Raw genomic sequence first — 16231 nt, 5'->3', positions numbered from 1 at the left:
GCTCTGGCCGCGTCCCCTTTAAGGCCAGCCGGCCTGAGCGCTAGCAGGGGCGGGGCGGGGAGCTGGACAGCTCACTGCAATGCCTCCTGGGAGATGTAGTTTGCGCTCGGCGCACCCAACCACAAAGAGCCCAGAGAGAACTACAAGTCCGGGAGCGCCGCGCGCGGCCCCCGGCTGCCACGCCCCTGGGCTGGGCTCCAGGCCTCCGCCCCTCTCGCAAAGCTGCGCTGGCCGCCCGCGGAGGGGAGGCTGCAGAGCGAGGGCAGGAGGTGGGTGCGGCGCGACTGGGGACGCGGGGCTCAGGGATAGCCGGTGAGGGGGCGCGGGTCCCCCCGAGCACCTGTCCCACCATCGGAAATCATCTAGCCCAGCATAGCCTCGCCATGCTCAGCTATGCGATGGGGATGGTCACTGCTGTGGCTGCAGGGGAGGGGGCGCTTATCGAGGAGAGGGGGCGGAGCTGATGGAAGGCGCCGGAGCGGACGGCGATTGCAGGAAAAGCCGCGGTAATGAGGATCGAGACTGTTGGGAGGAGTGTTTAGTAGGTGGAGCGAGGAGGGGCGGAGTCTCTAGGTGAGACGTGAACACGCGTGAAGTGGGAAAGGGGGAATCCAGGGCTGGGGAGTGCGCGCTGAGAATGCCTATGAAGCAAACCTGGGTTGGATTGGGTGAAATGGGCCGAAAAGCCTTGGGGAAGAAGGGGCGGAGACAAAGATGCAAAGGACGCCTCCCAGCCTGGGGACGCCCAGTGTCACAGGCTATAGTTTGGGCAAGGGGGTGAGTGCCCACGTGGGCACATACCTGTGGATGCAGAACGCCTTCCTTTCCTTGTGACTAGAAATAAAGAGCCCAACCCTTGAACTCCGTGTGTCACATACATGGTCTTATTCAACTCTCACCCCCTGTAAAGGCGTCACCATATCCATTTACAGGAGGAACATGAGGCTCAGAGAAATGAAGTGACTTGCCCAAAACCACCCAGGACTCCTTATCCAAAGACCCTGCTTTTTTACCTGCCCTCTAGGGAGGCAGAGGTTTAGTCTGGAGTGGGTGGTAGGGAAGAAGAAAAAAAAGTTTCACGACCTGCCTTTTGCAGGTTGTGTGACAGGACCAGCTTCCTCCACCCTTCTGAATGCCAACCTGTAAGGCAACCCTCCTCCTATGCTATTGTGGGGATGAAATAGGATATGGCCTTAAACGCCCTTGTTTATAAATTGTAATTGTTAAGAGCAGGACAGCCTATCACAAGGAAGAGAGTGGTTGAAATGGAGTGCTTGCGCCTGAAGAAAATCGCAAAATGAAGCCTGAGGGTGCTGAGAGGATGAAGGAAAATCCTGGGACAGGATGGGGGATGGTGGTGGTGGTTGGGAGCTTATAACAGGTGAGAGAATACTTTGCTGTGCAAATAAGTCAGGTTGCCGGGGCAGGTGGCCTTCCTGCTGTAGCCACCTTTCCCTATCTCCTGGGCTACTGGGCAGCTCACTCCCTTGGGTCCATGTGTGTTACCTGAGTTTAGATCTTAACTTTTCCTCCTACAGTGTGGATTGTGGGGATAATGGAGCAGCCTGAGGGCTTTTTAGAGATATGAGCTGGGCAAAAGAGAGCTAAAACTACAGGTGTTGGGTGTAGGGAGGCCAGGGAGACAGTGGATGGCAGCCCCCAGGGCTGGGGGCCAGTCATTATCCTGGTGGGCTGAGTAAGGTCGGGGAGTCTCATCTGGTGTCCTGGGAGACACATTACTCCTCTGAGCATTTTTCATCCTTGAAATTTACCCAACCATGTTCTCTCCATCTCCTACGCAGTGGGAGTTCTTGCATTTACTTCTAGGTGGTCACCTGGGCTTTAGATTCCAAATTGAAAATTCAAGAGAGTGTTTCCAAAATAAAAAGTTTTTAAGCCCTGGCCGGTTTGGCTCCATGGATAGAGCGTCCGCCTGCGAACTCAAGGGTCCCAGGTTCGATTCCGGTCAAGGGCATGTACCTTGGTTGCGGGCACACCCCCAGTAGCGAGTGTGCAGGAGGCAGCTGATCGATGTTTCTCTCTCATCGATGTTTCTGACTCTCTATCCCTCTCCCTTCCTCTCTGTAAAAAATCAATAGAATATATATATTTTTTTAAAGTTTTTAAAATTTCAGAGAGGGTGATAAACCTCCCTATTGGTAGATGACAGTCAATCTGGGGTGAGGAAAATGGATCTGACTAAACCTGAAGAAAGTTCTTCCCCTTCCTCTACTAGCCTTCTTCTGGGGGTACAGAGAGAGGGTAGTAGGCACCCATCTACTTAAGTGGGTGTTGGCAAGGGGTGTGAATAAATACTCTCTGGAAATGCAGAGAAGGAAGGAATGACTTCCTCCTGAGGAGCCTGGCAGATGAATGGGATTTGCCTTCACAGTGAGCAGAGGGGAGAGCAGCTGCCAAATTGCAGAGATAGGAGAGGGCCTGGCATGAAAGCAGGGAAAATAACAGTGCAGGCATCCCTTGGAGATGTTGCAGGTTCCGTTCCAGACCACCGAAATAAAGCGAGTATTGCAATGAAGCAAGCTACAATCTTTTCGCACCTGGAGGGTCTTGCCTTCTATTTGTAAAACACACCAACACCTGTGAAGCGCAATAAAATGAGGTGCACCTGTATCTACTTCATCTGCGATCAGCATGCGTAAAGTGCTTAGCACAGTAGTAACTGCTCAATGAATGTCAGCCATCATTATTACTGCTGCTATTTTTATGATGATGGTGACATCATCTACCCAGGAAGTGGCCTAGGCCTTAGGCCAGTGATGGCGAACCTATGACACGCGAACTCATTTTTTTGGTTGATTTTTCTTTGTTAAATGGCATTTAATTATATAAAATAAATATCAAAAATATAAGTCTTTGTTTTACTATGGTTGCAAATATCAAAAAATTTCTATCTGTGACACGGCACCAGAGTTAAGTTAGGGTTTTTCAAAATGCTGACACGCCGAGCTCAAACGGTTCGCCATCACCGTCCTAGGCCCACACAGCTAGTTAAGTGGCAGAGCCTGATTCCAGCGCAGGCCCAGGTGATGTCAAAGTCCATGCACTTTCCCTCCCCCCACTCTAAAGCCCCTCCAGTTCTTTCTGCCTACCCACCACATTCATGAGGCCCACAAGCGGCCCCCATTTGTGAACACTGTCCGTGAGCCATGACGGGAGTTTCTTTCCTTCTGTAGTAGCAGAGACTCTGGGTTCAGGAGGCAGGGGAAACAAGGCCTGGACACTGGATCCCAGCAGAGGCAGGCAGGCCGCGTGCTGTGGTTTCCATGGGCAGTTGGTTGGTCCTCGGTTCATTAAGCATCCTTATAACCAGTGTTTTGAACTCTGCAACTAGTAGATTGCTTGTCTCCATTTCGTTTAGTTCTCTTTTTTTGGAGAACTTTTTGTTCCATTCTTTCATTTGGGACATGTTTCTTTGTCTCCTCATTTTGGCAGCCCACGTGTGTGTTTCTATGCATTAGGTACAGCTGCTACATTTCCCAGGCTTGGTACAGTGGCCTGATGTAGCAGGTGTTCTGTAGGATCCATTGGTACAACCTTCCCAATCATCCTACTGGGAACTCAAGGTGCGCCCCCTCCTCCCATGTGATCTGTGTACACCCTCCTCTTGTAGTTGAGCCTTGATTTCTGTGGGCATGTCAGTGGAAGGGATTTACCCCCAGGCCAATTAGCTGCAAGGACTGGCTGTGACCACCAACCACCAGGGAGGATCAATCAGCCACAGAACAGGCCTTACTTCAGTGGCGCTCTGGTGCTCACTGACACTGCCCCTTGAGTGTGTCGCTTGTGGAGGTGGTTGGGTAGTGGTGCTTTGAAGTGGTCTGAAGCTGCCTAACTGGGTGCACTATCTCTGGGGCCACCTGGGAGTTGCAGGCCAACATCAGTCACTGCCTCTCCTGTGTTCTTTTTTTTTTTTTTTTTTAATATGTCAGTAGTGGAACGATCCACCCTTTTTACTTGCAAAGTGTGAACAGAAAGCTACTATATTTCTCTAGGACATTTACAAAGAGTTTTCTTTCTCCTGTGTTCTTTTGACATGACCACATTAATCTTTGATTGCTTCTTTGCTATCTGGCAAGAGATGTTCCAGGCTTACCTTAAACTTTTCCTGTCTAAGTCCTGAAATCATTGTTTTTTTGTAGGAGATAACATTTAGAAACCAAGACCTGGGGTCACTTGTACTCATTATTACTGGGGGTATCATTTCTAGGCTCTTTGAGCATAGCTAAAAAATGATGGATGGATCGGTGGATGGAAAATCATTACTTAATAGATTCATTGTAGTCACAACTACTGGTCCTCACTATGTAAAATGAGTAGATGGCAGCCCTAGCCGGTTTGGCTCAGTGGATAGAGCATCGGCCTGGGGAGTGAAGAGTCCCAGGTTCGATTCTGGTCAAGGGCACATGCCCAGGTTGCAGGCTTGATCCCCAGTTGGGGGCGTGCAGGAGGCCACCGATCAATGATTCTCCCTCATCATTGATGCTCTTCTCTCTCCCTCTCCCTTCCTCTCTGAAATAAATTTTAAAAATGTATATTTGTTTTAAAAGTAGATTGCACGGAAAGTAATTTCATTATGGAAGCTCAGTGAGCAGTATTGTAGGAAATTGTACAAAAAGAGTTCATGCCATTTTCAGGACTCCATGAGTGTATAAGCCATCGGCTAGGAACTCTGTGGCTGGGTTCAGTCTCTAGCTCAAAACCCAAATTAGAGAAGACACACCCCAGGCTGCGCCAAAGGACCGGTCCTCTGAGCAGTGTCCAAACCCAGATCCTTCCAGAGGCCATGACTCAGAGGTCAAGAATGCACAGAACACCAGGCCAGGGATTCATCCTCTCTGAGTTTGTGAAATAGAGACAATGTGACCTGTCCTGCAGGGTCCCAGAGTTGTTGTAAGGATTTTTTTTTTTTAATTGCTAACCAGTCTTTTCAACACGTACTACAAAATTCCTTCTCCTTTGCATTGGTTTATGATTCAATTTAATATATTATACTAACGTAACTACTCTTTTTCAAATACTCTTTCAGGTTATCACTCATCAACTTTTCCAAACTGAGATTTTAATCCTTTTTAAACCTTTTTAAAAAAAAATACTAATGATATTTGGATTAGGATAGCGTAGCGGCTCTAAGTAACTTTATTTTTTTTAAATATATTTTATTGATTTTTTACAAGAGGAAGGGAGAGGGATAGAGAGTTAGAAACATCGATGAGAGAGAAACATCAATCAGCTGCCTCCTGCACACCCCCCACTGGGGATGTGCCTGCAACCCAGGTACATGCCCTTGACTAGAATCGAACCTGGGACCCTTCAGTCCGCAGGCCGACGCTCTATCCACTGAGACAAACCGGTCAGGGCTCTAAGTAATTTTAGAAGAACAACTCTCAGAAGAATTACAGATCTCTGTTCAAATAGGCTTCTTAATAAAATGTCATAGCCTGTGTTACTTGAGGGAGCACTTGGAATTCTAGCTCTGCTGCCTCTAGCTGTGTGATCTTAAGCAGCTGTCTTCACTACTCTGCTCCAGTTTTATAATCCGGAAAAATGGGATGACAGTAGTACCTGCCACACAGCATCCGAGTGGTAATTTAATGTTCCCTTTGCCCTGGTCTTTATGTAGGTCAGAATCCAGTTGAGACCACCAGGTAAGAGGTAGGAAGGGGACAAGTGATAGACTTCAAGGGCCTTGGCTGCTGAATGCCCAAAGAGGAGTGTATTGTCATTCAGAGCACAGACTTTGCAGTCAGACCCAGGCTTGAATCCAGGCTCTGTCCCTCTGGGCAAGTTACTTCTCTGAGCTTCAGGCTCCCATTTGTAAAGCGCAGGTAAAACTCTCCACGTTTGGGGTTTGAGTTCATATGTACAATGCATCTAATACAGGTATGGTATATGATAAGTACCCCCAAGCATAAGCTGTGTCCCTCATGAGGCCTGTGGGACCATGGATATTTATTTATTTACTTACTTACTTACTTATTTATTTATTTACATTATTCCTCACGTGAGGATATTTTTTTCATTGATTTTTAGAGTGGAAAGGAGGGGGAAAGACAGAGAGAAACATCGATGTGAGAGAGACACACTGACTGATTGGTTCCCACATGCACCCCGACCAGGGATCGAGCCTGCATCCGAGTTATGTGCTCTTGACCGGAATCAGACCCGAGACCCTTCTGTCTGCAGGCCAACCCTCTAACCACTGAACAACCGGCCCAGGCCTGGGACATAGTTTTAATGAAATAAGAGAAATGTCTCACATAGCCTGGGACCTTGGTGCTCAGAAAATGCTGACTCTCTTTGACGATAGGCCTCTCTAGAGCAATGTCTTGGCTGCCCTTCCTTATAGGACATCTCCTCTTAAAGAATTTCATTTTCTGTGTCACAATTAGAGATTGCAACCAGGTGATTTTTAGGCCCTAGACTGGAATTGCCCTCATGTGGTACCAGGCTGGGCCTTAAACCGCCTCTCGTTTGGGCCACAGACCCTCTCAGGAAAGCGAGAATTCCAGCCTCAACTCCAAGTTCCCAGGCCCCCTGGCCTTTCCTGCCAGGTCAGATGGTCTGATGATCAGCATGGTATGATTTCCTGGTTTAACACCAGTGGTCTTCTCAGAGAGGGGGTGGGGCTGATCTTTTTCTTGGTTCTTTTCAAGTTGAGAGGCAGATTTGGAAAGTCTCCTGCTTAAGAAAACTATTCATTCAGACACAGTGGTGGGATTTCTTTACCTGGTTCAGTTTGCATTTGCAGACATCTTTTCTAATCTGACTTTTAAAAACCTGGCTTTTCGTGTTTTGCTCCTTTGTCATTGCAAATCATGAGATGCCTTTGCAATAGAAGGGTCTAGACTCTCAGTGGACTTGCCCTATGTCAGCTATGGAGGGGCTCTGGGCCATCCTGAGATCCCGTCCCCATATCCTCAAGATGCAAATGGGCAGAGCCCCAGGTTAGCAGTGGACTAGCTGTCAAAGGACCCTACCCCAGTCTGGCCTAGACAGAATAAGGGAGTGTGCACTCTCACTCACACTGGGACCCCGTGGTGGGATGGAGAACTGACCAGAGGAGTTGGACTCACACTGACCTGGATTCCAATGCCAGTTCCTCCATTGACTGAACCTTTCTGAGTCTCAGTTTCCTCATCTGTAAAATGGAAGTGATAGTATCTGTCTCACAGGATGCTTGTGGAGACATCAAGTGAGGGAAAGCATATAAAGCATTAGCACAGTAGTATATAATTCTCTGTACATTCATATATATTTTTATTAAAAATAAATTAAGTGCTACGAAGTGTTATGTGAGGCCCCTCACATTATAAAAACAGGAGGTGTATATTCAGCAAGTGGTGACTATTGTCTTGCCAAGCAAGCTGCAGAGCAGCATTTATTTTTGTTTATTCAATCCTCACCCAATGACTTTTTTTTTTTTTGGTACCCCAGGTGGGACTCGAACCCAATGACATTTTTAATGATTTTTAGAGGGGGAAGGGAGAGAGAGAGATGTGAGAGAGGAAACATTGATCTGTTGCCTCCCACACGTACCCCAACCAGGGCCAGGGATTGAACCTGCAACCTAAGCATGTACCCCAACCGGAAATTGAACCCATGACCCTTCAGTATATGGGACAACACTCCCACCAACTGAGCCACACCAGCCAGGGCTGCAGAGCAGTATTTTAAAAAGGCAAGGACTTTCAAACTAGTTAAAGCTATGATAGCCTCTTGTTGCTATTACCACTCTTAGTGGCCTGTACAGGGGGAAGAGAATTGTGTTCCTGAGCAAGTCACCAGTCTTTCGGAGTCTCAATTTCCTATCTGCCAACAAGGAGAATGATGCTTACATTGTAGGACTGCTGTAAGAATTAAAAGGCGTATACACCTGGCCGGTGTGGCTCAGTGGTTGAGCGTCAACATATGATCCAGGAGGTCATGCACATGCCCAGGTTGCGGGCTCGATCCCCAGTAAGGGGCGTGCAGGAGGCAGCTGATCAATGATTCTCATTGATGTTTCTATCTCCCTCTCCCGCTCTGAAATCAATAAAAATGTATTTAAAAGGGCAGATAAGTGTAAAGGCCTTGGATGTAGTAAAACCCTCAGTAAATTTTCATTTCTCCCCTCTCAGGACCTCCCTGCTGCATCCTCCTCCCCACCATAATGCTACACAGCACCTACTGTGTGCTAGGCAGAGAATATAAGACGTGGCATTGCTCTCAAGGAGATCACAAACTAGACCAGCGGTCGCCAACCTTTCAGACCTCACCGACCACCAGTGGTCCACGGACCACAGGCTGGCGACCGCTGAACTAGACAGTGGTTTTCAAAAACAATCTTTATCACAACCCCAAGTATGCAGATGTACTTTATGTCACAATCCAGTTCACACACACACAACTAAAACAAAAGTTTCACAATATACATATATAATGGTCATAATCCACTGTATGGACTTCATGACACAATCACAATCTTGATTTTTTTCAAGTTTATTAAGGCATCATTTATATTTGGTAAAATTTACCCTTTTTAGTTATACAGTTATATTAATCTTTAAAATCTTTATAAAATCATTTGGCCACATATCAAGACAATAGACTATTTCCATCACTCCGAAATATTCCCTCATGCTTGTCAGATAGGACAAGGGTATGAAGGTCAGGGCAGTTCTTACTAAATGCTATTCTTGTTCAATGTCAAAATGTATCACAGTCGTTTGCAGATGCAGTTGTTGTAACTAGAGGAGCTTGACCCTAACCCAACAGGATAAGTTTAGCTAACTGCAAAGAAGAAATCAACATATAATTAACCAAATGGTGTACATAAGCAATGACTAAGCTTACTTTTGGGGAGACAGAGCTTTGGGTGTGAATCCCATCTCCTTTGCTTGAACTTGGTAACTGCCTTTACCTAGCCACTCTTCTCCCCAACCCAGCCCCTAGAAATCACTCATCTGACTTCTGTCTCTATAGTGTTGCCTTTCCCAGGATATAATATAAATAGAATCACACACCGTGTAACCTTTTGTGGCTGGCTTTTTTCACCTGGCATAATGCTTTTGAGATTTTTCTATGTTGTGGTAGGTGTTGTAGCTAGTTCCTTTATATTGCTGAGTCATATTCTATTGTATGGATGTCTCACAATTTGTATATCCATTTACATCTTAGTTGTTTCCAGGTTGGGCACATATGAATAAAATTGCTTTAATCATTCATATACAGGTTTTTACATGGACAAGTGTTTTCATTTCTTTGGGATAAATAACTAGGAGTGGGATTATGAGAGCTCTATGCCAAACTATTTCCCACAGCAGTTGTGCCATTTTGCATTCTCAACAGTAACGTCTTAGGGCTTCTGTGGCTCTGTGCACTCATCAGCATTAGGCATTGTCAGATTCTTTACTTGAGCCATTTTAATAGTTATGTAGTAGTATCTAATTGTGGTATTACTCTTCATGTCCCTAATGACCAATGAAGTTAGCATCTTTTCATGTATTTATCATCTGTGTACCTTCTTTTTTGAAGTGTTTGTTCAGCTTTTTTTTTACCCATTTTTTAAAATTGGGTTGTCTGTTTTCTTCTTACTGAGTTTTGAGAGTTCTTTTTATATTCTGGTTAACAATCCTTTATCAGATAAGTATTTTGCAAATATTTTTTCCCAGTCTTTGTCTTATTTTCACTTTCTTAATAGTGTCTTTTGAAGAGGTTTTCATTTGGATGAAGTCCAATTTGCCAGTTTTTTTTTATGGTTTGTACCTTTGGGTCCTATTTAAGAAATCTTTGCCTAACCCAAAGATCACAGATTTTCTCCTATGAGTTTCATAGTTTTAAGATGATTTTACACCTAGGTTCCTTATCCATTTTGAGTTGTTTGTGTATGGTGCAAGTATGGGTTAAGGTCCTTTTTTCATATATGGATGTCCAGTGATCTGCACCTTGAAAAAGCCAGGAAGGAGGGCCATGTACAAAGCAGAGCATAACATGATGGAATGGTGGACATTGCTGAGAGGGCTGTTCAAGGAAACTTGAAGCCTCAAGGAAAGAGCTATTAACCTGCTGGAGATTTGGGGACAGCCTTACAGAGAGGCAGTGACTTATAGGCAGGGCATTAAAGGTGGACAGCAGAGAAAGTGGAGAAGAGGGGTGTAAGGAGAGCAAAAGCAAGGCAGGTGACAGTCTGAGGGTGTGTGCTGTGGTGCCTAGCGTGACAGCGCATAGAGTAGGGGGAGGGACAGGGTTAGAGGTGAGAGTGAAAAAGCAAAGTCATTTGGGCTGGCAGCAGTGTTTCAGGAAGATCAATCTGCAGACTAAAATGGAAGGTGGGCAGAAAGAGCCAAGTGAGGATGTACGAGGAGAGGGGATAAGGCCTGAGCTCTAGAAGTAGCTATAGGGATGGGTTCAAGGAGATAGTGAGGAAAACTTTAGGGATGAGAAGTCAGGACTGCCTCCCAGGGTCAGACAGCTGGGTAGCCGAGAAAGTTCACAGCAGGTCTGGGGAAAGAGGAATTCTGTTAGGCTTCTGGTGCCTGTGGTATATTCAAGTGGAGATGTCCAGGAGGCAGCTGGGTAAACACTGGGATGTGGCTCAGTGACATTAGCTCATCCCCATGTGACCACAAACGCTCTGCCACACTCATGAAGCTCCTCACCCCCCAGAGGTGCCAGTACCTGCCCCTTGTGTCACCGTGCCTTTCACAGTGGGGCCTGAGCTTTTATGATGGTGGACACCATGGCGCTGCCACTAGAAAATAGGGGCTTGAAGGACTGGGTTCTGTGACTCATGGGCATGGAGAGAATACCACAGAGAGCACCCTAGGAGACCTGCCTTTCAACCAGCCCCTGCCCCTACTGACTGTGCAGCTAGACACATCACTGGGAGCCACACAGCTGCGGAGGCGCGGGGAGGGCAGGGGACAGGAAGACAAGTGCTATTGCTTTTGCAAGAAAAATAGTAGTTTGGGTGCCCACCCAAAGGTCCCCAGGTATGTCTGTGGCTGTTACCTGTCTCCTCCACCCCCAGTGCTGAGGTCTTCAGCACTAATGCACAGAGATATGTGGTCTGTGGCCCACAGAACTGTCAGGAAAGACAGCCTAGCCTCTCAGCTGAGCCACTTCACAGAGCCTTAAGTCAAAGAGAGACTGAAAACTAGAATATGCAAATTACTACCTAGAAATAAAAGGCGGTTCTGGAATGAGGAAGCCGGTAGCCTATTCCAGGGCTCCTGCCTGAGCCCTCTGGAGAGAATTGGCCAGATTCAGCCCCAAGACCAAGCACCTTCCCCAGCTGCAGGTCTCCACAGAGCAGCTGTCCCTTCCTACCCCACCCATCTCTGTTGGAACTCCCCACTGTCTCACAGCCCATCTACTTCAGGCTGCTGCTGACGATTTTATAACTTCATCATCAGCTTGTTCCTCTTCCAACACTCTAGATGTTTAATGCCTTTCTGCTGTATCAAAGTGCCCCACATGACAGGGATGCAATCATGAGGGCAACCCCGCCCCCCAAGACAATAGGGTAGGGCAGCCGAGCATCTTATCCATCCTCAGAGTGGTGGGCTCTATCCCCTAGACCCGTGGTCGGCAAACTGCGGCTTGCGAGCCACATGCGGCTCTTTGGCCCCTTGAGTGTGGCTCTTCCTAAGCCTTAGGAGTACCCTAATTAAGTTAATAACAATGTACCTACCTATATAGTTTAAGTTTTAAAAATCTGGCTCTCAAAAGAAATTTCAATCGTTGTACTGTTGTTCTTTGGCTCTGTTGACTAATGAGTTTGCCGACCACTGCCCTAGACTAAGGGGGTCTCGGCGCAGACTCCTCAGAAGGCAGACATGTGATGAGAAGTAAGTACTCTGGCCTACCCACCACCCCTGCTGAGTGATGTTGGAGAAGTCCCTCCTCAGACTGCTGTTTTCCCATCTGGATAGCAAGTGTGCCAAGGACTCATTCACAACCTACTCTCATAGTGCCTGGTACATCTCCCCTGGCACTGCACCCTCACTGCCTCTTGTCTCAGTCTCCCCCACCAGCCTGGGCTCTTCTCAAGGTCAGTACTGGAGTCAATTCCTCTCTATGCCGCTCACATCAGGGAAAGACTGCTGAATCTGTCCCATAGACAGGCTCTTGGCAAAGTATCATGTTGGAAGCAGAGACGGCACACCCCACTGCTTTCTAAAACCTTAAGGAGAAGGTTTAGAAAGTAAGACTTCAGGTTGAAGGAGATGCTGGAGGCCATGAGATCAGTCGGGTGGGGAGGCTCTGTTAAAAAGTAGGGCAAGAGCCTTTGGGAAGGGTGCTCGGTGGCAGACTCCACATCTGCACTGACCTCCAAGAAAGTCTCAGAGGAGGCTGGAGTGCCGTCATGACAGGAAAGGGCAGGCACCAGGAGCCAAGCGCATCTTCATGGCAAGGCAGTTTGTTACAGGAGGATGAGAGCCCAGAAAAGGGTGTCATTTAGAGTCCAAAGGGCCGAGTGAACCACTTGGGCCTGGTAGATAGATGGAAATGGCACTGATCACAGACATTTGTTGTAAATTTTTTGAGATAGAAATAAAAAATTAAACAAGAAGGCAACATTGGTACAGCAGAAGGAGTACTAGGAGTATAAGTCTCAGAGCTATGGTTGGGTGACGGTCGTTTCTCACTTTTCTCCCTCTCTAGGACTACTTCCCAGCACCCGGGTCTTCTGCCATGTCCGACCCCATCACACTGAATGTCGGCGGAAAGCTCTACACAACCTCACTGGCAACCTTGACCAGCTTCCCCGACTCCATGCTAGGTGCCATGTTCAGCGGGAAGATGCCCACCAAGAGGGACAGCCAGGGCAACTGCTTCATTGACCGTGATGGCAAAGTGTTCCGCTACATCCTCAACTTCCTGCGGACCTCCCACCTGGACCTGCCCGAGGACTTCCAGGAGATGGGCCTGCTCCGCAGGGAGGCTGACTTCTACCAGGTGCAGCCCCTGATTGAGGCGCTGCAGGAGAAGGAGGTGGAGCTCTCCAAGGCGGAGAAGAATGCCATGCTCAACATCACCCTGAACCAGCGCGTGCAGACGGTCCATTTCACTGTGCGCGAGGCACCCCAGATCTACAGCCTCTCCTCCTCCAGCATGGAGGTCTTCAATGCCAACATCTTCAGCACCTCCTGCCTCTTCCTCAAGCTCCTCGGCTCCAAGCTCTTTTACTGCTCTAATGGCAATCTCTCCTCCATCACCAGTCACTTGCAGGATCCCAACCACCTGACTCTGGACTGGGTGGCCAACGTGGAGGGCCTGCCAGAGGAGGAGTACACCAAGCAGAACCTCAAGAGGCTCTGGGTGGTGCCAGCCAACAAGCAGATCAATAGTTTCCAGGTCTTCGTGGAGGAAGTGCTGAAAATCGCTCTAAGTGACGGCTTCTGCATCGATTCCTCTCACCCGCACGCTCTAGATTTTATGAGCAATAAGATTATTCGATTAATACGGTACAGGTAAAAGGACCCCAGCCACATTGGAGGGGGATTGCCAAGAAGGTCCATGTCAGAGCGTCTCACCAATGGTGTGAGCCAGGGCACTCTACTAATCTGTATTAATCACGTAGCAGGACTTGATTCCCCCGATGATGCAGTCTAGTTGTAGGAATCCATGTGTCCTCTCAACAGAGCCACCTGTTTTCTTGCCATTTTGAGCTGGAGATGGGCAGTCTGTTATGACAAGTGAAGAGTCTGCTGATGTGTCCTAAAGGAGGGCACAGGAGGACTTTCTGGCTAGACAGAGGAGCAGCACTTCCAACATGGACTCCATCTCTCTTTATATACGACTAAGCAGTGCCTCACTTACCCATCTGAATAAGGGAATGAGGTGAGAACAAGACGCTCCCTTCAGTTTCCCAGGATAAACTACCCAGAGACCCCCATCACTCCTGCTCCTCCATCCGAGGATGCAGCCAGGACTTGGATTTGTTTGCCCAAGGGCGACCATGTTTAACTGGCTTGGGAAAGTAGTATGTTCTCAAAGCTGTATTAGCCCCACGGGGGGAGAGATTTGAGCTGTGGCATGGCCTAGAGCAGCGGTCGCTAACCGGTGGTCCGTGAGGTCCAAAAGGTTGGTGATCGCTGGCCTAGAGGAGTGAGCATCCACGCAGCGTCAGAAGATGGGGAATATCCCTTTTGACTGGATCAACTTTAAGCATTGGGAGATTTTTAGCTTCAGAAATGGGCTTCTGTCCCTGTGAAGGCTTGAAAATCTGGAGCCAGTGCAATGAAAGGCACCTCATACTATGGCCTGTTACCTGACTTTTGTAATCCTTTCCCCAAGAATTTAAGGTATCACTGGGACAAGTTATTTTAAACAAATATATTATGGACTCTCAGGGTTGGAAAATAATTCAACAGTCGCTTAGTCCTCCCTCACCCAAGCATACCCCAGGACATTTGGGGACCAGTTCCTTTCCCCAGTACCTCCAAGCAATCACGTATCCCTGCTTGCATACCTCCAGTGACAGGAAGCTCATCATCCCTAAGGCAGGCCCTGCTGTGGTTGGCTAGTGCTGGCTATTAGAATGTTCTTATATTGAGCCAAAATCTGCCCTTCCACTCCCATTTTCTGGTATTGGTTCTATTTTCTGGTTCTTCTCACCCAAATATGTATTTTCTATTTCAAAATAGTCACCTTGAGAGACCAGACACTCATGAAATTATTAGGATTCCCCTTTGGGATCTGTCTTCAGAACCAAGGTTAGCCCTCTTCCATCCTCTGTAAATCTACCACATTTTGTTGTGGCTTTGCCTCCTTTGTGACCCCCCCCCCATTTCACCCACCTTCCTGACTAGCCACAACTCCAGATACCCTCTGACCATCTTCTATTGGAGGATGAAGATTTGCCGGCCCTGAGGAAGTGCTGCCAGAGGAAGCAGACCAGGGTTTTGGAAAGCAGTGTGCAGTGAGGAGCCCTAGAGTGGTCTGAACCATAACAACGCCCTTGGACTAAGTGTCCATCCCTGAGACACTGCTCTGAAGGAGGTGGCCTTCCCCTGTAGTACTGTGTCTGGTTAGAGCCAGACCATGGACCTCCTTGGGGTGAGATCCAGGGCAAAACACCTCAAGCCACTACTTCCCAAGGGGTGATGAGCAGTGCAGGCTTCAAAACTGCACATTATGATTCATCTCTAGAGTGAGTACAGCCTTGGGGGCCTCAGAATCTTCCCTACTGGGTAAGGGTCTCTAGTTAAAGCCAGGAAAGCCTGGTGGCACAGGCGCCCACGAGAGATGGGTCAAGGAAAGGTCTTCCCATAGTATGTTCTCTGCGTAGGGAGCTTGTACACAGGGCCGTGGGCAAGGCCACATCCCTTAGGTAATACGGTCTCTTTCCCTCTACCGTGGGACCCAAGAGTCTCTGACAGCTGCTCCAGGCCCCCAGGCCAATGGTACTCGAATGGAAGCGATGGCCACAACAAAACAGTTTAAGGAAGAAATCTCATAAATGACCACTACCCTTTTTTCCTCTCCATAAAAATTCTTTTTCTCCATCTTTTCGGTGCTTCTTCATTCAAGCAGCTTGACTTTAGAGAAAGTACAGGACCTATGAAGCCACTCATGTGCTGTGTGACTTTATGCAGGTCACTCACCTCACTAAGCCACCTGTTTCTTCATCTGTGAAATGCACATAACAGTAACACATAACCCTACCTACCTCACAGGGCTGTTGTGAGGATCAATGAAATTATGTATGAATATCATATAAATGACAAGTGGTTGTTATTTTGTATCTGTTTATAAGGGAAAAAACCCTGGCCTTAGAGTCAGACTAACCTGAGTTTGAATTCTGACTTCTTCACTAGCTGTATAACCTTGGACAAGTCACTGGGCCTCTCTTATTTGTTCCTCATCGGATAACAAACCCACCTCCCGGGGTTACACAACTTAAATGAGGTGCATGTGAAAATTCCTAACTACGCTGGGCACACAGGAACTCAATCTATATTTGCTCTTTTAGGAGGTAATAATGATGGACTGTTGTACAGCGGACACCACTTTAATAAGCTCTTCCAGAGTATTTGGTGTATGGGCCCTGAGGATGGAAATGACCAATAAAAAGCCTAGAAGTTCCCACAATGTACTACAGGAACTTGGGGAAAGAGTTTAATTTTCAGAAGGTTTAATGGGGTGCGCAGCTGGGCCTTTGAGGGTGGGTTGGATTATGACAGAATAAGCTAAAGAGGGCACGTGGGCACTGGAAATAGCATGG

General features: G+C 47.6%; 1 protein-coding gene and 1 pseudogene across 1 annotated transcript; one reads left to right on the top strand and one right to left on the bottom strand.

Moving 5' to 3' along the window:
- The first annotated feature begins 219 nt into the window (after window positions 1-219).
- Window positions 220-15716, top strand: KCTD21 (potassium channel tetramerization domain containing 21). Its single transcript, XM_070426878.1, has 2 exons — window positions 220-269; window positions 12667-15716. Exon 2 carries the CDS (start codon window positions 12697-12699, stop codon window positions 13477-13479), a length of 783 nt encoding a protein of 260 aa, XP_070282979.1. The 5' UTR covers window positions 220-269; window positions 12667-12696; the 3' UTR covers window positions 13480-15716.
- On the bottom strand, window positions 3942-4061 carry LOC139019133 (small Cajal body-specific RNA 24; annotated as a pseudogene).
- Window positions 15717-16231: the final 515 nt, after the last annotated feature.

The sequence above is a fragment of the Myotis yumanensis genome, unplaced genomic scaffold, assembly GCF_028538775.1.
Source record: "Myotis yumanensis isolate MYYU_CA2020_CCGP unplaced genomic scaffold, mMyoYum1.0.hap1 SCAF_10, whole genome shotgun sequence".
Lineage (NCBI taxonomy): Eukaryota > Metazoa > Chordata > Mammalia > Chiroptera > Vespertilionidae > Myotis > Myotis yumanensis.
The sequence above is the reverse complement of the archived record's forward strand: the minus strand, read 5'-3'. Positions and strand labels throughout refer to the sequence as shown.

Bases quoted from the DNA above. Each gene is read 5' to 3' on its own strand.
- KCTD21 (XM_070426878.1), top strand. From the start codon at position 12,697: ATGTCCGACCCCATCACACTGAATGTCGGCGGAAAGCTCTACACAACC.